We start from the raw sequence: 24,755 nt of genomic DNA on the forward strand, positions 1-24,755 counted from the left end.
CCTAATGAAGTCTGTAACTAAGCGTTAATTATATCAGCATAATTTGCGAAAGGAATTATTTTGAAAAGCTTCCAGCTCACAATTGGAGGAAAATGAATGCGGCTAACCTGAAAAGAGGACGTGAAAACAAACCGTGCACCAATGCGGCAATTCCAGAATAAGGACTGCGACCTTTGATGTGGTTGGACTTTAAAGTTATCCAATCGAGTTTTTCTTGGGGAACATTTTATAAAAGATATTTAGAATTATGAGTAATTGTGATTTTGGTGTCACTGGTCGGTTAAACTGTTTAATTTCTCTAGCAGCAATAATGTTAGAAAAGCCAAGTTGGTACAGCTCAGAAGTTAAACATTAGATAAATCCGGCACGAGTGCCATTTTTAAACGGAGTAGAGTGGGCGCACTATTATACATGAGGTTGCAGTTGTTTCCCTTTGTTTTACAATGGAATTTTCGAACTTATTTTCTCATATTCTCAGTCGTTTGCTTTCCTTTCCGTAACTATACTTTTGCCCCTTTTTCCTTGGTTTTACTTTGGTGCTGCTTATCCGAATCGTTACAATATTTATCCAGTCTTTCAGACAAGTTGAGGACCAGGTTAATTAAATGGATCGCGGAATCTTACCAGCGAAACCTTTTACTTGCGCAATTTAAACAACCCGATCATTTGAGGGCAAATCAGTTACAGGTTTAAGGTCGAATTTCAAACTCAGAATTCCACAGATGTTAAACTGAAATAACGCGTTTATATCCATTGTACTAAAAAGGCGCTGGGTTCCTAGCAACAACATGTACGCTTTCCGAACCCTTCCGCGTCCAATGGAGTATGTCTATGAATAACATTCTGCTATCTACCGCACTCTCTGTCGGCGTAATTTTGTAACTGCAACCACGGCCCCTCTCCATTTCAAGAAACAACTCCACAGAGACCACCAGTGTAAGTAGCCAGAACTCCACTCGTTCTTCCACACGGTTTGTTTGCCGTTATTGCAGTTATTAGGAAAAAAAAGCACTGATTGCAAAGACTTTGTGCCACATAAAACGCAAATAAAATGAAATTATTTATAAAATTATTAATGAGGTTAAGGTACGATAAATCGGATGGTTATTTTGCAGTAAGTATATAGTAGCAAAAGTTATTGTCTTGTGCTTTAGTGATACATTTCAAATTACAAAATCTGTATAGGTTGTGATGATTCAGAGTGAAAATTGAGCCCGCACATTGAAACTACTCGTTGTGTTAAACCGACCTAAAGTGCGACCAACTCTGCGAGGAGTTCCTTAAATTCCACCCACCCCCTTTAGTTATACTCCGGTCAGTATCCCCGCTGTAGGTATCATCCTTCTCACGTTGCTGTCAAAGATCAGCAAATTTGAGAGCATTTGTTTTCAGACCTAGGAACTGAATGAAATAAGGACTTCGAAACGACTGTCATTTACACGTCCTTTTATTCTGCTCTCAGCAGAAAACTGCATGTTTGGTATAAATACGAAGTTTGCCACTCTGTTAAGGAACCACCGAGCTAAACGCTGTTATTTCTCCTACGACATCAAATCTCTAAGTGACTAGCATCAGACGACATTCCGTATTTCATTTTCAAGTGTATAAATGTAAGGAGCAACATAGTCTATCATTCCCACATTTCTTATAATGTTGAAGGTATCAAGCATTCAGAAACTTACCAGGTAAAGAGTGCTCTGAAGGAGAAGGACAGTGTACCAATAAACAGCCTGCATTCTCCCCTCTTAAACTTCCTCTGCTTTCCCTTTGCTTCTTAACATAGATCCACCTTGTATCCGCCAGAGTAAAGAGGGATCTTTCACGAGCCTGTACATCTAAACAAAAATGAAATTATAGACCCCATGACCACTAGACAAGGTTACTTCAGATAAAAAAATACGATTAAATGCGAATTAATCCAGCAAAACAGTGAAGCAATCTCATAATTCAGTGCCTGCCAAGTTTCAATTCAGGGACGATTAAATCTGATCATTGGTGATCAGCCCCTCTTTGCCACCGCCTCAACTCGCTTGCAAACGCCAATCGAGCCCGCGCTGGCTGCACTCGAGCACGTCACTGCCCATGACATCGGGCAGTCGGCTGCCAATCAGAGGCCGGCAGCTGCCACCCTCCGCCCCTCGAACACCCCGACCCCTAGCCCAGCAGCAAGGGAGGGGAGGGGAGAGCAACGGCCCTGCAAAGGGGGAGGGGGGTGGCAGAAAAAGAGAGCGAGAAACCGCAAACCCACCACGGCAACCACAGCGTTCACACGCGTGGCTCGTTTATTAGAAGAGATTTTTCTAAATCTTTTCTTCATTGGTACAGGTGCTTCTAGAGTGCAGACTGGCAGAAGAAAGTAGATGATCTACGCACCAGAATTTAGCTTATTTGCTTCGTGCATGCTTTTTGCATTATCGCATCTGATTAGCAACAACAACGTTTAGTACTTCCCGACGAACGTTTCTATAATTTACTTACCAGTTCTTGTAGCCACTGATTATAATTATTAGATTGCTAGGATTTCATCAGATGAATTATAATGTTGACTTTTTTTAAGATGTTAATCACATTGTTATTATTTTCTGCAGATGGATTAGATTATTTCCTCTCATTAGGACTTCAAATTGAATTGTTATCATGCTAATGTTTATGCATTTCCCACAGATAGTTGAACCAGTCCGTGACATTATTTTGAAGCACCTCGAGTACATTTTGCATTGTTCTGCACAGATTATTGTTTTGTTTGGGTGTCATGGACTGAACATCACCGCCACACTCGGATCTGAGCCTATTCATTAGTTGCACTCTTCTAACTCTAAAATACCTTTCTCATTGTTTACACAATCAACATCCTTTCTGAATTGCTGTCACCATTATTAATAATATATAATTACTGGAGTGTTGTCAGACGGATAATAATACCTTTTTGATTCATTTGAACTGAGGTAATGATATTAAGGTATAATCCATCTCTTTCAGTACATTGGAGTCCATTTTTACGTGACTCTGATTTCATGTCAACAAAATATGCGGAGAGGGTTTTTTTCTCGAATGGGCATTCAATCTGCTTACATAATTATGGTTTAGGAAACTCTCCAACCTGCTCATGCGGTGTGAGCTTCATCGCTCCCTCGTTCGTGCTGCAAAAATACAAGAACTGGAAAGCTTAACAATATATTGGACAGTGCCTCTTAACCCTAATCCACATCGCACCTAAACTCGCACGCAGATATGAGGGAGTAGGGCTCATTCCCGTGTACGCTGGGGCACTAGGGTCCCGATTTCACAGCGGAACTCTGACTGAGTGGCTGGGCGCTGCAGAACAGAATATTATACGGTAGCTGCAAAAGTCGGAGCTCAGAACAGAAAGGCGGGAATGAGTGAAATCAACAATAACGTAATCCGTGCCTCCCGCTGCATCCCATTAGCTGATGAGATCTGCATTCGCTTCTTGTTCTTAATCTTTTAAAAATGCACTTGGAGTAAATGGAGATCATGTAATATATGATGATCATTATGCACGAATTCACTCTTCACTGGTACATTTGCATATGAGTTTACGGGTGGGTGACGGGCCGTGGAAGTTCCCCATGCAGATCCGCTTTCTTTAATTCCAAGTACAGTACAGAGAAACGACTCCCTCAAGAGGAGAAAATCTTCATCTTCAAGTTTCGCTATAGACAGCTAAATATCAGAATGTGAGAATTTGTGGTTGGAAGTATGGAAACCGAAGTAAGCAGGTCACTTAAGGTTCTGCCTAGGAAGACACATAACGTGTTAAAACTATGATACTGATACCATCCCAGTCTCTATCAGGGAGGGGATCTGACAGCACTGGCCATAAGCAGGGAGGTACGAGTAGGGATCCATTTCCGAAGCTACAGTATTTAAATCTATTAACCTGGCTCTGTGCGGAATAGAGGGGAGGAATGCTTTCTATTTCGGGAGCATAGAGGTTGCCTGATCATCGTACGAAGTGAGATAATGTTTTTCTGAGTATATTGAGAAAGCTGGGTGCGGGAACAGAGGCCGTGTGTGTCCACAGACCTTGAAAGGTAATCGAAGATGTAGATAGGATAGGGCATAAGGACTGAGTTCCTTTGTCAGAATATAACTGCATGATGATTATTGACAGGTTTGTCTACACCATCAAGACCACAGCTTGAGTATTTCGTACAGTTCCGAAATTCATATGACCTCAAAGACACGATTGCACTGACGAAGGTGCAGAGGAGATTTGTTAGGATGTTACCAGGAATGTAGAATTCTCGCAGCAATTGGAATAGTACGGGCTTGTTGTCAGAGAAGGTTAAGGGAAGGAAGGGCGAGAGACCAGAGCAGGACGTAGAAGGCGTAGTGAATAAAGTGTGTTTTTGACTGTTTCCTTTAACAGAGGGTCAAAAACAGACAGGCACAAATGTGAAGTGATTAATGAAAGAATTAGAAGAGGGATTTAAAAAGAGCACTCAGAACGTTGTAAAGGTCAATAACTCTGCCAGAATGGGTGGTCGGGATAAAAAAACTCAGCACATTTAAACTGAATTTGATGCGCACTTTAAAAGCCAACCTGCAAGGCTTGAATGCCGACAGGCGGGACTGTGCCAGGCATTGACAGATGGGCCAAAAAGGCCTTTTTTCATAAAGATTTTCTGTGATTTTTGGGTGTGTTAATGTGACAGCACACGATTCAAATGTAATCAATCAAATTTTGCTCGGGGTTCCGACATCTGCAGTCTCTTGCGTCTCCAACTGTAATCGCCGTCCCCTTAGAGCGTGGGCTCCAGAAACCTTGATGGGGACCCCGAATCAGAAGAGAGAAACATCACTTCTCGAGATCTACTCCTCTTTAAATAACATGAACAGGCACAAACGTGCAGGAAAATCCGAACGGGACGCCATGAGTTGGTTTGGAAGCGGCGACGGAAATGTGCCGATTTCAATTTGGCACCAGACGCTTCCTGGGAACACCGAACGGCGAAAACCTGACACCTTCTGTCATCATTAATATTGCTGGTAGTGTGGGAAGTGCAAAGAATTGTGTGACGTCAAATGTATAATACAAACACTGGGTGCGCTTGCTAACCCCTTGAGATTTACAGTGACAGAGAATACTGTAGAACGCGTTGTTGTCAGGCGCACGGTCTTTTTGGCCTTTCTGCAAAGCATATGTCAGCGAAAATAAATCTGAGTGCAGTTACTTATCATGAATTATAGCCAGATTACAGTCATATGCAAGTTTCTTCCCACCGCCAGTGTAATGAACATGGGTTGCTAATCAGTGCGCGGAGTCACCGTATTGCACATGAGACAAACTGTCAGAGGTGAATGCACTTGGTTTACCTGTGTGCGCTCCGACCTTGGAAACCTCAATTTTCCCGCCCCCTATCGACACGTCGATCATCTAAATTAATAGAGAAGTTGCTCGCAGTACCAAGTGGTGGCTTCCTTTCGCTTTCCATATATGGATGCTCATTATACCTGTTTTTATTTGGGTAATGCTAACCTAGATGTGACTTAAACCCCCACATTTGTTTTTGCTGATTCAGCTATCCCTCCTGTTTTACGGTAGGACTGCCAAATGTGCCCTAATCCCCATCTGCTCTAGCTGCAGCCGGCAAAGCTCTGCCGTCCTTTTGTGTGTCTGATCCATTCAGAGTGCGTGTGATTTTATAGGAAATGAGCGTTTCTCAGATACCAGAACCCACGTTTAAAGAATGACTGAGCAATGTATTGCCGCGCCTGTGTAAAAAGGACAGATTAATTACTTCACTCCGTCGTCTCCCGCCGAGCTGCTCAACATCCCCATTAGTGGTCTGACAGCGCCTCGGTGTGGCTGCAGACTGTCAACAACGAAATACTTGAAGCTGGTTGAATTTTTGGTTTTTTTTCCCCCAATTGTGTTCGTTTTTTTAAATCTTATTTCATTCCTTCCAGAGGTTATTATAACACCGAAGGAGACCAGTCGGCCCAATGAATCTAAACTGGCTCTGAGAGCAATCCATCAGTCCCATTCTCTGTTACTAATTCCCTTTTACATGCCATTCCCAAATAAAAACAGCAGATGGGTTTTATGTTTCAGAAAATCCATAGCAACTCATTTATTGTACTCCAAACATTGAACACAAAGCGCGGTAAAAGTACTTTACGTAATTACGTCTTCACATCAAACCTGACTCTTAAAGTGAAACCCAACTATGTTGGTGGTTGTGAATTATGCACATTTCCACCAATTACATTACCCTACACAGCACCCACCCCCGCCCCCCAGAATTAACTAAAACCGGCATTGAGAGCCTGTCCAATACTCAAGTCCTATGTTCAAAGGATGGAGGCACAGCAGAGGCCTCTGGCTCCACCCGAGGTGTGTTGACCTGCTCATGGTCATGTCATGATGGCATGGGCATGGTAGCAGAAACCTCCAAATCTTGATGAGCCAGCAGTCAAGCAAACTTACATGTGGTGGTGCATGCCTTTGACGGAGTCATTGTGGGGAGCTGGGTAATGACCCAAAGACCCTGACATCCACAAGCTGGCAGTTCTTATTATTGACTAGGGCCCACTGATGCAGAGTGTCACCCAGGGCCAGATTTAGTGGGGCCAGGGCCCCTGGGCTGGAGGCCCTGATGGGCCCCTGCCGACAACGTAAAGTGCTGCTGTACCAAGCAAAAAAAAAGGCAAGAACAAGAGCAAAGGTCGTACTGGTGTAAGTATCAAAGCTGTGGACCAAGACACTGGTTTAGTACAATACGTAGGCTATAAACTTACAGGCCTTGAGAGGGAGGATGGAAAGTAACGCAGATTCTTAGTTTGAAGGACAGCATCTAAAGTACTCAAAAATTGACCTAGGCTTACTTGGCTTAGTAAGTTATGAGGGAGACGAAGTACGATGTACCGAATCTTACATCTTTATTTAGCTATTGCTGCACATACCATAGGCCTTACCTCAAACAATGCCAAAGCATTTTTATCCGGATATTTTTTCTCTACCATGTGTTCTGAGAAAGTAAAATGGAAATGAGAGACAAAAAGGCCCAAGAGAGGTGGCACTATGGCAAACTAGGAAACTTGACAATACTCCAATAATCTTTTTGAAAAATGAGATCTAGCACATACTAACCTATTGCTGTACTGTGTGACTTGCAGAGTAAAGACCACTTATTACTTACTAAGCTTGTAAACAGTCAACTATTAGCCTATTGCCACAAAAACAGGAACAGCACTGACACACAAGCCTAGATATTTACAAAGTCAGGTGCTTGTTTTTCAAAATTAAAGCCTAGTTCTTCTGGATTTCTTCGCAACAAAGTCCTTGATCAGATCACTAAAATCCAGTTTCTGAACAAGATCACTTTCAAGTGACATCAGAGTAAGATGATTCAGCCTGTCCTGTCCCATTGTGGATCTGAGCCCATGTAGTTGCCGTTATCAGGCCTGCCAAATACGTCACTGGAGCCTCCGCTAGCCAGTCCCCTCTCAACTAAAAACTTCACAACAGCCACCACTCTTCTCAATACGTTGGTCCAGTAGACACACTCTGACTCAAACTGTTTTTGCAGTTCTGTATCTATTTTTCTGCTGTCAGGTGCTAGTGTAATGTAGGTCAGTATCGTTTTCCCGTGGCGTTCACTATTTTCATGCTCTCCTATGCGCTCAGCGGCATGTTTCCAGTTGCTAAAGCCAGTTTCGAAGATGGACTGACAGTTACCATCACTGAAGATGCGGCATGCAAAACAAAACACACAGCCAGTGGAAGGGGAATAGAAGAGCCATTGCCTTGATATGTACTCACCATTTACCAGCTTGCGTTTGAAGTGAAATTTGGAGGGAAAAAACATCTCTACTGTTTGTATACTCGTTCCGAAGCTTTGATATCCACATCCTTATTCTGGCAGGACTCCGGCCCTTTCCTAGCCCAGTACGCTCGGACTGAATCATCTAACGCTTCCTTTCCCCAGCGAGCAGGATCAGTGTTGTAAGGATCCTCAGTAGTGGTAACGTTAGCATTAATGGTGGCCCAACTTGGTTGTTCGGAGGCCTCTGTGGTTGGGAATCACAAAGTCATGCTCTCTCCTCTTCAACGTCAGCTGCTGACTGTGCCGAGGACAGTGGTCCTGTGCTAACACTAGTGCTAGCACTAGCTGTTGAACAAGTCTCCATTTGTCCACCGGTCTCAGACTGTGACAAGAGTGATGGAACTGCTGCATCATCAAGAACAGACTTTAAAAAATTCTGTCAATTTCAATGTCCTTTTTAATGCTTCTTTCTTGCAGTCCTCTTTTTCTTGTTTCTTTTTTCTTTTCTGTGCTCCACTCATATTTTTTTTTTATCTGTCATGATGACAGCTACCTATTTTGGGCCCCCCTGCAGCTCTGGCCCCTGGGCTGCAACCCAGCCTAGCCCTGCCTAAAGTCCGGCCCTGGCGTCACCTGTCACGTCCCATAAGTCTGGACCCTACAGTCACTGGCAGCCTCGAGCGAGGATTCATCGCTGTTTGCCTTCTCATCAACAGGCAATGCTGGCAGCACACTCACTTGAGCACCCGTGTCACACAGGAAGCGTTGCCCTGAAAGGGTGTTTGTAGGACACTCCGGCAGCTGTGACACACGGTGCTCAGACCTCTGATATCCCAATGCACTGGCACTGTCAATCAATTGATTTGCAATTGATGCTGCCAGCATGTCTTTGGGAATGTGGGAGGAAACTACACATTCACGCAAAGAACAGGCAAACTCCACACAGATAGATCCAGATCAAACTTATATCCCTGGAGAAGTGAGGAAGAAACACTGACTGCTGTGCAACAATACTGTTAACTTGTATCAAAACTTGCATCGAAGTCAAAAGAGCTGGTTATTGACTTCAAGAAAGGAGGCATATGCTCCTGTCTGGATCAATGGGTTGAGTTTGAGAGGGTTGAGAGCACATTTTCCATAGATGCTGCCTGGCCTACTGAATTTCTCCAGCATCTTGTGTGTGTTGTTTTGAATTTCCAGCATCAGCAGATTTTCTTGTGTTTGTGAGATTGAGAGGGTTGAGAGCCTAGGAGTAACCATCACCAGTAGCCTGTCGCGGTCGAACTATGTAGATGCTTTGGTCAAAAAAGCTCACCAATATCTCTAATTCCTCAGGAGGCTAAAGAAATTTACCATGGCCCCATCGACTCGTACCAATTTTTATCTATGTAGCATAGAAAGCATTTTGATATGGCAACTGCTCTGCTCGTCATTGTCCAATACCTACTCTCACCTCTCTTTTACTCTTTATATCTGAAAAAGTCTTCTGGTGTCCTCCTTGATATTTTTGGCTAGCTTACTTTCATATTTCATCTTTTCTCTCCTTATGGTTACTTTTAATTGCCTTCTGTTGGTTTTTAAAATCCTCCCAACCCTACTAATTCTTGCTATATTATATGTCCTCTATTTTGCTTTCATGCTGTCTTTGACTTCCCCTGTCAGCCATGGTTGCCTCATCCTCTCTTTAGAATTCTTCTTCATCTTTGGAATGTATATATCCTGCACCTCCCAAATTGCCCCCAGAAACTCCAGCCATTGCTGTTCTGCTGCCATCCCTTGCACTCAACTTTGGGCAGCTCCACGCTCATGCCTTTGTAATTCCCTTTACTCCTCTGGAATGCTGATACATATAACTTTATCTTCTCTTTTTGAAATGACAGGGTGAATTCAATCATATTATGATCACTGCCTCCCAAAAGTCCCTTTACCTTAAGTTTGCTAATCAAATCTGGTTCATTACACAACACCCAATCCAGAATTTCCTTTGCCCTAGTGAGCTCAACCACAAGCTGCTAGACAAAGCCATCTTGTAAGCATTCTACAAATCTCATCTTTTGGGATCCAGCACCAACCTGATTTTCTCACCCTAACTGCATATTGACATCCCCCATGACTATCGTAACATTGCCTTTATTACATTTCCATTTATTGTTGAAGCTTTCCATATTCCTGTATTGTTTTTGCATTCAAAATGTTGAAAAGTTATTAAGTTTCATAAGACAAAAATAAATCAACTCAAAAACATAACATTTCAAAATAATTAACAGCATTGACAAATGATGTAGGTAATTAATTTGCCTTATTTTTGCCGCCTTGTTGTCAGGCCTGCACTGGCAGGCACATCCAGACTCCACCCAGCTAACAGGGCTCACCTGCCACTCTGTGTGTGCAGCTTGGAATCCCTACCGAGCTTATCTCTCGCCCCTTCTATACCGCAGCCATTGACAGATGGCCCTTGGGGCCTGGAACTGGTCAGAGTGTGCACATGAGGATATGACAGCATTGTGAGCCCAGCTGATTCCTCATTCCACTCCTGAAACCCAAGCCATGAATGACTGAAGCACTACAGCAGCGCTTCATTTGACCGTCACAGTCACCAGCCAATGCAGGATTCTTCTTTGTCGAAAAGAAAGATGGGGGTCTTCATTCCTGCATAGACTACCATGGACTCAACTAAATCACTATTATGAACTGCTACCCTCTCCCTTTGATGGATAATACATTTGAAATACTCTGTGGTACCCAGTTCTTCACCAAAATTGATCTATGGAATGCGTACAACCTGACCCACATCTGTCAGGGAAGATGTTTATAACACTCACTGGCCACTACAAATACTTGGTAATCCCTTTTGGACTTTCCAACAGTCCAGCCATTTTCCAAGCCTTAATCAGTGAGATCGTCTGACACATGCTACACAAGTTCATCTACCTCAATGACATCCTCATCTTCTCCAAGGGCCCCCAAGACCACGTCTGTCACATCCATTCAGTCCTTCAGCACCTTCTCCACAACCAACTGTACTGCAAGTTAGAAAAATGCTGGTTCCACACCATAGTCATTTCCTTCCTGAGTTATGCCCTTTCACCCCAAGGCATAACTACGGACCCAGAAAAAGTGTGCACCACCGTTGAATGGCCCCAACAGCACTCCCTCAAACAGCTAAAGCATTTCTTCGGCTTCTCTAACTTCTACCACCATTTCATTCGAAACCATAGCCAAATCGCTGCTCCACTCACCTACCTCATAGATGTCACATACCATGCTTTTAAGGAGCTCAATTCACCACCACTCCTATTCTTTGCCATCTGAACCTTTCCACAACTTCTGTGATAGAGGTGGATGCATCTGACATGGGTGCCGGGGCCATCCTCGCCTTACGAGAACTGGGGTGATATGGTAGAGTAGTGGTTAGCACAAATCTTTACAGTACCAGCAACCCAGGCTCAATTCCCACCTGCCTGCAGGAGTTTGTACACTCTCCCTGTGACTGCCACTGTTTCGTCAGGGTGCCCTGGTGTCCTCCCACTGTCCAAAGGTTGGTAGGTTAAGCAGCTATTGTAAGTTGTTCCGTGATTGAGCTCAGGTTAAATCAGAGGATTGCTTGGTGGCGTGGCTTGAAGGGCCAGAGGGGTCTAGTCTGCTCTGAATCTCAATAAATAAATAATTACATGAACTGGATGAGAAGACACGCCCTTGTGCCTTCTTATGTAAATTCAACTCAACACGGTGCCATTATGGAGGAGACAGGAAGCTACTCACCATGAAATAGGCCTTGGAGGAGTGGAAACACTGGTTGATGGGAAACGCTAAGATGGTGGACCTAGCTCTCCGACATGTAGTTTGGCTCTATGTTTTCCCTCAGGACCAGGGCCCTCAATTCGTACCTCTCTTCCGGTGAGCTTTCTGCTCACTCCTCCACGCCTCAGTGAGTTTGTCCTTTAGCTGTCAGCTGCAGACTAACAATCGATCGGAAAGAGCCAATCAGCAAGTGGAGAAGTTCCTGTGATGCTTCAGCACCTCTAACCCTTCCACATGGAAGGAGCATCTGCTCCGGACCAATCAGACCCACAATCTACACAGCTCCTTTGCCGCAGGTATGTCATCCTTTTAAGTGCTTCACGGTTACCCCATTGTTCCCTGTGCAGGAGCCAGTGGTGGAGGTCCCATCCACCAGGGCCACGGTTTGCCAAACCCCTGGAATGCTGGGAAGAAGACACGGTGGGCCATCCCAGTTACCAACTGTGCCTTTCAGAAGGCGAACTGTCATTAGTACCCAGCTTGACTACTCCACATGGGCAGCCTGGTCTTGCCACCCACCCAAGATCTACCCCTGCACAGCAACTCCCACAAGCTCGCGCCTTAGTTTATTAAACCCTTCAAGATTACTCATCACATCAGTCCAGTCACTCACTATCTCCAGTTGCCACTGTCCCTCAGGATCACACCTACCTTCTACATGTACTGTTTCAAGCCTGTTGTCCATGGACGACTCAACCCACCTGAGCCTGCACCTCTGGAACCCAGGGTGGTGGAAGGTGGTCCAGTGTACATCATTGCCAGTTGTTTGATTTGTTTTGTTGTGGGCAGGATGTTCGGTACTGGGTCAGCTGGGAAGGATATGGCTCAGGTGAGTGGTCTTGAATGCTGTCCAGTTTTATCTCAATTCCATCACTCATCCAGACCCATCCAGGTGGTCCTGGGCCTTTGGGTGCCAGCCATAGGATAGGGTGGGGGGTGTTCTGTCAGGCTTGCACATGCAGCCACCTCACAGTCTCCACCCAGCTAACAGGAATCACCTGCCACTCATTTCCAAATCATCACCTGCAGCCTATTTAAACCCAGCTCTCATTAACAGCCCTTTGTTCACCCACTGAACCAGCCAACCTCAATCTTTGGATACCTTGTTCCCTCATTATGTGAAGTATCTGTTCTCTCTTTTTTGTGCCTCCCTCATGGCTTGTTATTTTGCAGTTTATTAACTTACTACAAAATCGCTTCCACTGCTCTGCTTTTGGGTCAAGCCTCCTCCACATTTCTTGATGCTCCTCTGCAGTTCCATAATCCCTATTAAATAGATGGGACCTCAGATTAAATAGATGCCACTACCATTGATGCATGCAAGGTTTTACAGCAGATGCCCAGCACACCTGTTGATGAGCCTCAGCAAGCTCCTGCTGTGCCACTGAATTGCATGGGAATTCAGCAGTGGAGCAGAGGTTGGATATCATCACTGGGGTTTGCCTGATACACTTGGGAACTCTGTGTTCAAACAGGAGTCAAAAAATATACTGGAACTTGCGTTGAGGAGTGCTGGTAGTTTGACACAGAACTGCCAACAAATCCCCTGGGGGTGAGGGAATAAAACAGATATTATGAAAATTAGACCTGCTGCTCATTGTTCCCTGCACCCCCCCCCCACTTTCTGCTTTCTGCAGGGATCACTTCCCATGCAAACCCCTTGTCCATTCGTCCCTCCCCACTGATCTACCTCCTGGTCCTTATCCTTGGAAGTGCTACACATACTCCTACACCTCCTCCTCACTACCACTCCTTCCAGGTGAGGCGACTCTTCACCTGTGAGTCTGTTGTGGTCATCTACTAAATCCAGTGCTCCTGATGTAGCCTCCTGTATACTGGTGAGACCTAATGTAGACTGGGAGACCACATCACTGAGCCCCTACGCTCTGTCCACCAGAAAAATCAATATCTCCCACTGGCCACCCATTTTAATTCCACTTCCATTGCCATTCTGTCATGTCCGTCCATGTCTTCCTCTACTGCTGTGATGAGACCACACTCAGGTTGGGTTATATTCCATCTGGGTAACCTCCAACCTGATGGGATGAACGTTGATTCCTAGAACTTCCAATAATACCCCCCCACTTCACCATTTCCCATTCCCATTTCTCTCTCTCACCTTATCACCTTACCTGCCCATCACCTTCCCCTGGTTCTCCTCCCCCTTCCTTCTTTTAATGGCTTTCTGTCCTCTCCGAACAGATTCCCCCTTCTCCGGCCCTTTATCTCTTTCACCAATCGACTTTCCAGCTCTTTACCTCAGCACCTACTACCTTGTATTTCCTCCTCCCCTCCCCCACCTCCTTACACTGACCTCTCCAGTCCTGCCAAAGGGTCTCGGCCCAAAACGTCGACTCTTTCCTCTTTTCCATAGGTGCTGCCTGGCCTGCTGAGTTCCTTCAGCATTTTGTGCATGTGTGTTGCTTGAGTTTCGAGGATCTTCAGGTTTTCTCTGGTTTGCTCATTGTTGTTATTTCATTTTTCACTTTTAATTCCAAACCTCTATAAAAGCTGGCAACTTAATCTATCAGTTACTCAGATCCATGCATAAGCAATTTTAAAAGGGTTCTAAAACCTGCCTATTTTCAGAAATTCCACGGCTAATCAAAATCCTCCAAGCCTCTTTTTTCCCCCACTCACCATATGCACCCACAGGCCACTTTTTCAGATATTTCAAAGCGTATTTATTATCAAAGCATGTATACATTATACAACCCTGAGATTTGCCTCCTTATAGGCAGCCCACAAAAAAACCCAAAGGAGCCCATTAAAAAAGACCATTAAACACCCACTGTGCAGAGAGAAAAAAAAATCAAATCGTGCAAACAATAAATGTAAGCAAATAGCATTCAGAATAAAAGTGAGTCCACAGACGCGAAGCCTGGAGCACCCAGAGTGGGCCACAGCTTCATTTCTAGTGCAGAGCCAAGTAGACTGCATGGAACAGCAAACAGAACCAGCCCAAGCCTTGCCTCTGGTCCGGACATCCTGCCTTTTCAATCTGGCCCAGCGTTTAAATTGTCCAAACATCAGCTCATTCCCCACTCTGTTGCTTCACTATGCTCTGGGCCTGGACCCCACCCCACATTTCAGTCTGTACCTGACCTTTCCAAATCGGCCTGGCGCTTAGATTGATCAAACCACGAGTCGTTCCTTACCATCAATTTTGCTGGACAAGCCTCAGCTCTGCCCTGCCTCCACAATATACCTGTTCACCTTTTCATTAATGCAGATATCCAGTCAACCAATCATGTGATAGGAACTCCATGCATAAAAGCATACAGGTATGGTTAAAGAGGTTTAGTTGCTGTTAAAACCAAACATCAGAATGGGAAAGAAATGTGATCTAAGTGACTTTAACCACGTTGGTACGAGATGGGGTGGTTCGAGAATCCCAGAAACTGCTATCTCCTGGGATTTTCATGCACAACAATCTCTAGAGTTTACAGAGAATGGTGTGAAAAGCAAAAATAAAAAATCCAGTGAGGGGCATTTCTGTGGGCAAAAATGCCTCATTAATGAGAGAGGTCAGAGGAGAATGGCCAAACCGGTTCAATCCGACAGGAAGGGGACAGTAGCTCAAATAACCATGCATTACAACAGTGACGTACAGAAGACCATCTCTGAATGCACGACATGTCAAACCTTGAAATGGGGACTACAGCAGCAGAAAACTACACTGGGTTCTACTCCTGTCTATTTCCGATAAAGTTGACCCTGAGTGTAAATTGCAGCGCTACTAACTAGGATGTTTTAATTTGTATTTTAATGACGATATTACTTAATTTTCACCAGTACCTATAGTATATCTGTCTCCTGCACTAGGCTTCTTGTGACTATCAATTGCCAAACAGGAGTGTCTTTCACAGAGAGCCCATTGTTACAGTGAGGTCAAACCTAGCACCGAAAGGCTTTAAAATATCATCTCTCCTTTGAGAGGTCAAACTGCGGAATTGAGGTAACACACTTGAGTAATGAGTGGTTAATTATAAAACACATACATAAGTGTACACCAGTGGCTTCGGTCTAGAGCAAGTACTTTGCTTGTTAGGACCAATTGCTTTGATAAAGTGCAATTTCAGATTGTCTTTTTCTTAAAGACAATTGTTTTTAGTGTACAAAGGAGACCCACAAATTTGAAACTAAAATGCTTAATATTTTGTTCTTATGACATTTTTTAAGGTTGAATTGTTTTGTGGTTATCAGCCTTGCAGCAGTATCTAAGAAACTGTGCGCACAACAGGCAGGAGCTAGGCTAGCAATTCATAACAAGGAAGCCTTGCACGTGACTTGAATGGATGTTCAGAAGTCTGCTCTATGGGTGGCTAATTCATTTTATTAGGAGAGGACATATATAATATTGTCTTTTATCTAACATTTACAGAGGAATTAGCAGATGTCCTGAGCAATTTTGAAGGCAGTTTTCATATCAGACTGGAGTTATATTGCAATAGTATAAACCTCAGCTGTCTTACGACTGTCTCCCAGAGAAGGTAGTACAGCACTTGACTTCAATGCAGTCTGGAAGCTGATTTCCATGTATATTCACAATTTAACATTGATGGGCTTTGAATAGTAAAAGTGACTGCAAAAACTGTAAAGGCATGTAATCAAAAACCTTGGCAAACTTCTATAGATGTGTGCTGACTGGCTGCATTATGGCCTGGTATGAGAACACCAATGCCTTTCAGCAGAATGGATTCAGCCCAGTACATCAAGGGTAAAGCCCTCCCAACCACTGAGCACATCTACATGAAACATTGCTGTTGTAAAGCAACATCCATCATCAAAGATCCTCACCACCTAGGCTATGCTCTTTTCTAACTGCTGCCATCAGGTAGAAGGTACAGGTGCCTCAGGACTCACACCACCAGGTTCAAGATCAGTTACTACCTCTCAACCATCAGGCTCTTGAACAAAAGGGGATAACTACACTCATTCTATTTCTGGTGCTCCCACAACCAATGGTTTCACTTTAAGGACTCTTTATCTTCTTTTTCATACTTGTTATTTATTGCTATTTATATTTGCATCTGCACAATTTGTTGTTCATTGATCCTGTTTGCAGTGACTGTTCTACAGATTTGTTGAGTATGCCTGCAAGAAAAAGAATCTCAGGGTTGTATGTGGTGACATGTATGTTCTCTGATAATAAATTTTACTTTGAATAGGAACTTCTTACTAATGATTATGAAGTTTGAATCCTGTTAATAAACTGGCCCCTCTCCTTTCCTATGGAACCATTATATTTTGTTCATCAACAGCGTCTCTGTGTATCTGCTTGTATTTTCTCTTCAACCTTTTGAAAACTATTAATGCACAAAATTTAATGTATTAAATAAAGAAAAGAGACTGCATGGAAATTTTATATGGAGAAATGATGTCATCAAATCAAAATAATTTCCAACTAAGATTGATTTAGTCACTTATTTCTATTAAATTTGTAACAAAAGGACTGTCAGATTCAAGAAATGGAAATACTTAATAAATATCTATCATATCAGATGAGAATTTTATCCAATATACAATTTAATGCAAGCATATTTTTCAATTTAGACCAAGAAATTCCTACACAGCTTTATATTTGCACCTAGAATAAATTAACAGAATATTTATTTCTGTCCTTCTTGCTTTAGAGGGCACATCGCCCGCTCACCTTTACTATTTATTGGTGAGATAATATTCAACTCACTTGTGATTTGTGTGGCCATTGTCAGAGATCTTGTAAAGACTTACATCAAAGGGAAAAGGGCATTCTTGATTGTGCTTTTAAGATCAAAGCTTTCATTCAAACAAAAAATAGTTTTACTCACTATTAAATTCTTGTTGACAAAATTGTGCATTTGCTGTAATTTGTACTGAGTATATGGCCAGGAGGACTTCAAAAACCAGCAAACCAACAATGGTTAACATATTCTAATGACAATTCTTACTTTCTTCATGGGTCTTGGGAGAGATGTTAGACAATTGCTCAAGACGTTCAGAGATCTCAACCCTTTGTTCAAGAAATGTAATGGGGATAACCTTGGGAATTATAGACCAGTGAGTCTTACATTAGTGCTGGGCAAACCATTAGAGAGACAGGATTTTCAGGCATTTGGAGAAGCATAGTCTGAGTAAGAATAGTCAACACTGTTTTGTGAGGAGTAGATCGTGACTGAATTCTTTGAGGAAGTGACAAAACATATTGATGAAGGCAAAGCATGCCTGAATGACTATCGACCTGTGGCTCTGATATCAATCGCTATGAAGTGTTTCGAGCGATTGGTTATGGCACACATCAGACACGGCCTACCGGTCAACCTCGACACTTTGCAATTCGCCTACAGGAGCAACAGCTCAATGACAGATGCCATCTCTCTGGCCCTACATTCCTCCTTAGAACACCTGGAGAATAAAGACTCATATGTAAGGCTCCTTTTCATTGACTACAGTTCTGCCTTTAATACCATCATTCCAAATAAACTGATTCCTAAGCTCCGGAACCTGGGTCTTAGCACTCAGATCTGCAGCTGGATCTTCAGCTTCCTCACAGACAGAGCCCAGGCTGTAAAAATAGGGGACAAGCTCTCCTCCACAATCACTCTGAGCCCGGTGCCCCTCAAGGCTGTGTACTCAGCCCCCTGCTGTACTCACTGTACACCCACAACTGTGTAGCCAAGTTTCCATCGAACTCAATATATAAATTTGCTGATGACACCACAATTGTAGACCATATCTCGGGTAATGATGAGTTTAAGTACAGAGAGGAAATTAAGAACTTGGTGGCATGGTGCGAAGACAATAACCTATCCCTCAACGTCAGCAAGACGAAGGAATTGGTTGTTGACTTCAGAAGGAGTAGCGGACTGCACAACCCCATCTACATCAGTGGTGCGCAGGTGGAACAGGTCAGAAGTTTTAAGTTCCTCAGGGTCAATATCACAAATGACCTAACTTGGTCCAACCGAGCAGAGTCCATTGCCAAGAAGTCCCACCAGCGCCTTTACTTCCTGAGAAAGCTAAAGAAATTTGGCCTGTCCCCTAAAACCCTCACTAATTTTTATAGATGCACCGTAGAAAGCATTCTTCTAGGGTGCATCACAACCTGGCATGGAAGTTGTCCTGTCCAAGACCAAAAGAAGCTGCAGAAGATTGTGAACACAGCCCAGCACATCACACAAACCAATCTTCCGTCCTTAGACTCACTTTACACCACACGCTGTCAGAGCAGTGCTGCCAGGATAATCAAGGACACGAGCCACCCAGCCAACACTTTTTGTCCCTCTTCCCTCCAGGAGAAGGCTCAGGAACTTGAAGACTCATATGACCAGATTTGGGAACAGCTTCTATCCAACTGTGATAAGACTACTGAACGAATCCTGACCCGGATCTGGGCCGTACCCTCCAAATATCCGGACCTGCCTCTCGGTTTTTTTTTGCAATACCTTACTTTCCCTTTTCTATTTTCTATTTATGATTTATAATTTAAATTTTTATTATGTTTACTATCGATTTGTACTCCAGGGAGCGCGAAGTGCAGAATCAAATATCACTGTGATGATTTTACGCTCTAGTATCAATTGTTTGGCGACAATAAAGTCCCTGTTTCCATGCTGTAATTGTTATATAGTTATAATCATAATAGTAGATGGAGTGTATTCTGCTAGAAGGTTGTCATAGGTCACAAAGGGATATTGATAGGATGCAGAACTGGGCTGAGAAGTGGCAGATGGTGTTCAGTCTGGAAAAGTATGAAGTGATTTACTTTGGAAGGTTGAAGATGAAGTAGAATAGAGGGTTAGCAGCAGGATACTTAACAGTGTGGAGGAACAGAGGGATTTTGGAGTATACATCCATAAATCCCTCAGAATTGCAGTGCAAGGTGATAGGGTGGTTCATAGTTCAAGTTTAATTGTCATTCAACAATACCTAAGTACAGCCAAACGAAACAGCTTTACTCTGGCCAAGGTACAACACACAGTACAGTCACACAGAGCACAAAACACATATAGCACATAGAAGATAGAAGGCACATATAAGATATCAGTAAAATATGAAAAGTATATAATCCATGAATGTTGCAAAAATCTGCAGCTGAACACAATACGGCTTGTCTTCTGCAAAGCGAACACTAAGGGGCAACACTGACTCCAGCTTGGACGCTGCGCAACACTGCCCCTGTTGGAGCACACCGACTCTGATGCCTCTCTCCTTTGTGGCTGTAAACAGGTGACACTGCAGCTTGGGGCCTAGTCCCCACTGTGACCAAGGCCACGCATCTTCCCCACCGTCTACCAAGAAATCATTGAATCAGACTTGCAGCATTCCACATTAACAACGTCCAACAGTCTTGCAAAAACAGAAGTGACTAAACCGATCGCTTGCTGTTAGAATGCACACCTCCTTCACATACTGATGCCACTCCTCTGATTCCAGCAGCAGCACAATTCACACCGAGCCCGGCCTCTCCAGTTTCTCTGCCAGTGAACAACTCGCTGATTGGGTAGACCTGCGGTACTTTGAATTCTTAATGTCCAGCAGGGTGTTAAGATTGTAAAAAACGTTTAAAAGGACAATAACACCTTTGGTTGACCCCGTAAAAGCCACTGCGAATGACCATGCCACCATCTTACCCGAGAAAGGCACATGATGTGCTGACCTTCATTAGTTGGGAAATCGAGTTCAAGACCTGCAAAGTAAGCTCGATAAAATTCCAGCTAGACCACACTGAGTGTATTGTGTTCAGTTCTGGTTGCCTTGCTATTGGAAGGCTGTGAAAGCTTTAGATAGGGTACAGAAGAGATATACCAGGCTACTGCCTAGATTAGAGAGCTTGTCTCATGGGGATAGGTTCAGGGAGCTGTGGCTTTTCTCTTTGGACAGAGGGAGAATGAGAGGGAACTTGATAGAGATGTATAAGGTGACAAGAGACATAGATAGAGTGGAGAGAGGGAGACTTTTTCCCGGGATGGAAACAGCTAATTCAGGGGGCAAGACTTTGAGGTATTTGGAGGAAAGTATAGAGGGGGATGTCAGAGGTAGGTTTTTCTCACAGAAAGTCGTGTGTACTTGTAACACACTGCCAGGGTGGTGGTAGAGGCAGATACGCTAGAGACATTTAAGAGGCTTTTAAATAGCCACATAGATGAAAGAAAACTGGAGGGCTTTGAGAGGGACGGGCTATATTGATCTTGGAATAGGTTAAAGGGTCAGAACAACATCGCAGGCAGAGGGACCTTTACTGTACTATAGTGTAGTGAAAGCCATGGTGACAGCTTTCCCTGTGAACATGCAGAAAATGTTCTGAAATTGAATTATATTGACCACAGATGATGGGATTTGAATTGGCTCTCAGGGTCCCAGGAAACTAAACATTTCAGTGATCTCTGGAACAATCTATTGGAACCAAACAAACAAGAACATATAAACTCATGAGAAATTAGATTTTCTTTTTGTGCAATTTAACAACTGACAATCAAATCAAAATGGTGGGTGGAAATTATTTAACTGTGGGCACTTTAAGTAAATTGGATTTTTTTTAAAATTGTGAAAGCATCCAATCATAATTTACCTGCAACAATAATTACTTAGCACATCTCAACCAGATTAAAAAAGGCAACAGTTCGCAAGATTAGTCCTGCTTAATGTGCAAACTGATGCTTAATAGCTGAAAGTGAAAGTGAACGATCCTGCATCTTAGTTCCAACCTCTATATAAACATCTGTAAACATTAAATAAGAGTGGATGCAAAAATTAACTTCCTTAGACTAGTTGGCGGACATTATGTTTGCACTGTATCCAAGCATGAGGAATAAGGTATGTTATGCAACGTGCACTTCAATTTTCCACGGTAATTAAGGGAACAATTATGACCCCTTTATAAGGAAATGAGAAGTTACACATATAAGAGTGTCAGGAAATGCAGAGGACGCTTGACCCAAAAGCAGAGTAGCAGAGACAATTCAGTGGTGAGTGATAACTTTAATAATAAACTGAAAAATAATAAGCCACAAGGGACCATGAAACCAGAGAGAACGGGTAGTAAATATCAGAGGCAACAAGGTAACTGAAGGCTAGGATCAACTGGTTGAAGCTGGCTGGTTCACTGAGTGAACAAGGGCTGTGGATGAGAGCTGGGTTTAAATAGGCTGCAGGTGATGAGTTCAAAATGAGTTGCAGGTGACTCCTGTTAGCTGAGAGGAGATTGTGAGATGTCTGCCTGTGCAGGCCAAACAGGACCCTCCTACTACGACTGGCACCTAATGGCTCAGGGTGATCTGGATGGGTCCGATGGAACTCCTTGATGAGAGATGGATCCAAGATGAAACTGGATGACACCCAGGACTTCTCTTCTCGGCCATACCCATTCCGGATGATCGGGTACTGCACACCCCTTCTACAATGACATGAATCCATCAACCAGCGAATCACCTACACTGGCCCAACTTCCACCATCCTAGGTACTGGAGATGCAGGCTCAGGTGGGTTGAGTGGTCCTTGGACAAAGGGCTTGAGGCAGAACACATGAGGGATGGGGGCAGCTGGAGATACTAAGTGACTGGATTAATCCGATGGGTAATCTTGAAGGGACCAATGAACCAGGGCGAGAGTTTACTGGAGTCGGTGTGCAGGGCAGACCTCGGTTGAACAGCCAGGCACAGTCCCCAGGCCAGGGTAGTCAGGCTGAGTACTGCCAGTGGTTGGTCTGGTGACAGTAGGTACAGTTGGCAGCTGGGATGTCCCTTCATGCCGTTTTCCTAGCATTCAGCAGCAGCAAACCATGGCCAGCTGGATGGGACTCCACTAATAGCTCCTCCACAGGGAGCAAAGGGGGTTTTGGTAGCCATAAAGCACTTCAAAGGCTGACATACCCATGGTAGAAGTGGTGTGTAGATTGTGGGACAATTTGGTCCAGAGCAGATACTTCTTCCATATGGCAGGGTTTGAGGTGCAGAAGCATTGCAGAAGCTTCTCCACTTGCTGTTTGGCTCTTTCCAACTACCGTTTGCTCTGCAGATGATAGCCACAGGACACCGAGTTGCAGGGCAGGGAACAGAAGACTCACCAGAAGCAGGAGATGAATTGTGGACCCCAATCCAAGACAATGTCCTGAGGGAATCGGTGGAGGCAAACTACATGTTGAAGTATCAGGTCCACCATCTCAGCAGCTGACAGAATTTTGGGGAGGGTAATGAAGTGTGTCGCCTTGGAGAATGTGTCCCCACTGTCGTGAGCACCATGGCCCCAATGGAAGGCAGCAAACCAGAGATGAAATCCATGGGGATGTGGGACCATGGAATTTAAGGGAATCCAGAGGGCTGCGGGTTGGAGAAATTGGATTGGGCACATTGAAGGGAGTCAGCAATGAATTGATGTACATCTGTGATCATTGTGAGTCACCAGAATGGATGTTGAAGAAAATCCAGAATTCATCATGTACTGAGAGGGGCAAGGAGTGAAAGGATATGACAATGTGGTCAGGGGTGGGGGGGGGGTCCTTGGAGAAGATGAGGATGTAGTCAAGGTAGACAAATACATACCTGTGCAGCATGTCTCAGAGAATTTCATTAATGAACCGATGGAAAGAGGCTGGGCTGTTGGAAAGTCCAAGTATTCATAGTGGCCAGTGGGTGTTATAAATGGCTTCTTCCACTCAGCCCTCTGGCAGATGCAGATCAGGTTGCATGGTTCCATAGGTCCAAGTTTGGTGAAGATCTGGGCTCTGTGGAGTGTTTTGAATCTGCTATCCGTCAAGGGGAGAAGGTCACAGTTCCTAATGGCTATGTGTTGAGTCCATGGTAGTTGATGCAGGAACAAAGAAACCTGTCTTTCCTTTTGACTAAGAAGAATCCTGCATCAGCTGGGGACCGGGATGATCAAATGAAGCCAGGCTCAGGTGTAGCTATTCTTGGCTTGTGTCTCAGGAGGGGAGAATGGGAACAGATGGCCTCGGGGAGGAGTGGTGCCCGGGAGATGGTCGATTGTGCAGCTGTGTAGTTTATGAGGCAGCAGGGTGCTGCCTTCCCTCTTACTGAAGACAATGGCAAGGACGTAGTATTCCTGTGGGACTTCGGTGAGGTCCAGGGCTTACTCCGTCTCTTGGATTTACAGGGTGAAGACAACTGAGGTGGGACCCGAACTGAGCAGTGAACTAGATGACCAGGTGAAGTGAGGGTCGGAGGGGGGCAGGAGTAACCCGAGATGAGAGGAGTGTTGGGTGAGTCAATCCTGAGGAATTGGATGGACTCACGGTGCTCTCTGATGTCAAAGTGCTCAGGCTGTGTGCACTCTCTGACCATCCCCGACCCCAAAAGACATCTGAAAATGGCTGAGTTGCAGAAGGGGTGAGAGAGAGGCTCGGTAGGAAGTCCAAGCTGCACACGGAGTCGGGTCTAGAAAGTTGCCTGCTGCACCGGAATGCACCAGAGCCTCTTGCATACGTACAGCGGTCCGAGTGTGGAGGAGGACAGAGAGAGTGAGTCGGGCTGTGGTGCTGGAATGAGAAGGCAGGGGGAGCTTACCAGATGGAAGGCCCCTCATCTCTACCTGGTGGTGCCACTTTCCTGGTCACAGTGGGCATTTAACGCGTTGGTGACTGGCAGCCCCACAGTAAGTGCACAAGTTGTTCCTCCACTGATGCTCACGCCCTTGGGGTGGTAAGGGAGCTGTCCCTGACTGCACGGGTTCTGGAGGCATTCCGGAGGGTCTTGCAGCCTGAAATGGTTCTGGGAATGGAACTAGGGGTCCAGCTGAAGATCAGGTGGGCGGATCCATATGACGCTTGTCAATGCGGAGGGCCAGAGCGATGAGTCATTCAAGATCAGTGGGCATCTCCTGGGCAGGCAGCTCATCTTTCAAGCACTCCAAGAGGCTGTGATGGTAAGGAGCCAGCAGCGCTTCTGCATTCTGGTCACACTCCGCCACAAGGGTCCTGAGTTCCACGGTGTAACGTAGCACTGAGCCTGAGTCTTGGCACAAAGGATCTGATCCACTTCCCAGATGGTTGAAAACCCGGCAAATCTCAGTTGCAAAATCCTCACATCTGTTGCAAGTGGGGATCTTATTGTTCCAGTTAATAGCAGCCCAGGTCAGAGGTCACCCAGACAAGAGTGAGATGATGAAGGCAATCTTGGCATGGTCCATAAAATACAGAGACAGCTGGACCTCCATTTGCAAGAC

General features: G+C 44.5%; 1 protein-coding gene across 1 annotated transcript in view; it reads right to left on the reverse strand.

Annotated features, from left to right (window-relative positions):
* LOC140194723 (neurexophilin-1) overlaps window positions 1-2,014 on the reverse strand; it is a 94,189-nt gene extending 92,175 nt beyond the window's left edge. The window contains exon 1 of the mRNA XM_072251983.1: window positions 1,683-2,014. Coding sequence (XP_072108084.1) covers window positions 1,683-1,736 — 54 coding nt within the window. The 5' untranslated portion in view covers window positions 1,737-2,014. The remainder of the gene's footprint in view (window positions 1-1,682) is intronic.
* Window positions 2,015-24,755: the final 22,741 nt, after the last annotated feature.

Source organism: Mobula birostris, chromosome 3 (assembly GCF_030028105.1).
Source record: "Mobula birostris isolate sMobBir1 chromosome 3, sMobBir1.hap1, whole genome shotgun sequence".
In the NCBI taxonomy this organism is placed as follows: Eukaryota; Metazoa; Chordata; class Chondrichthyes; order Myliobatiformes; family Myliobatidae; genus Mobula; species Mobula birostris.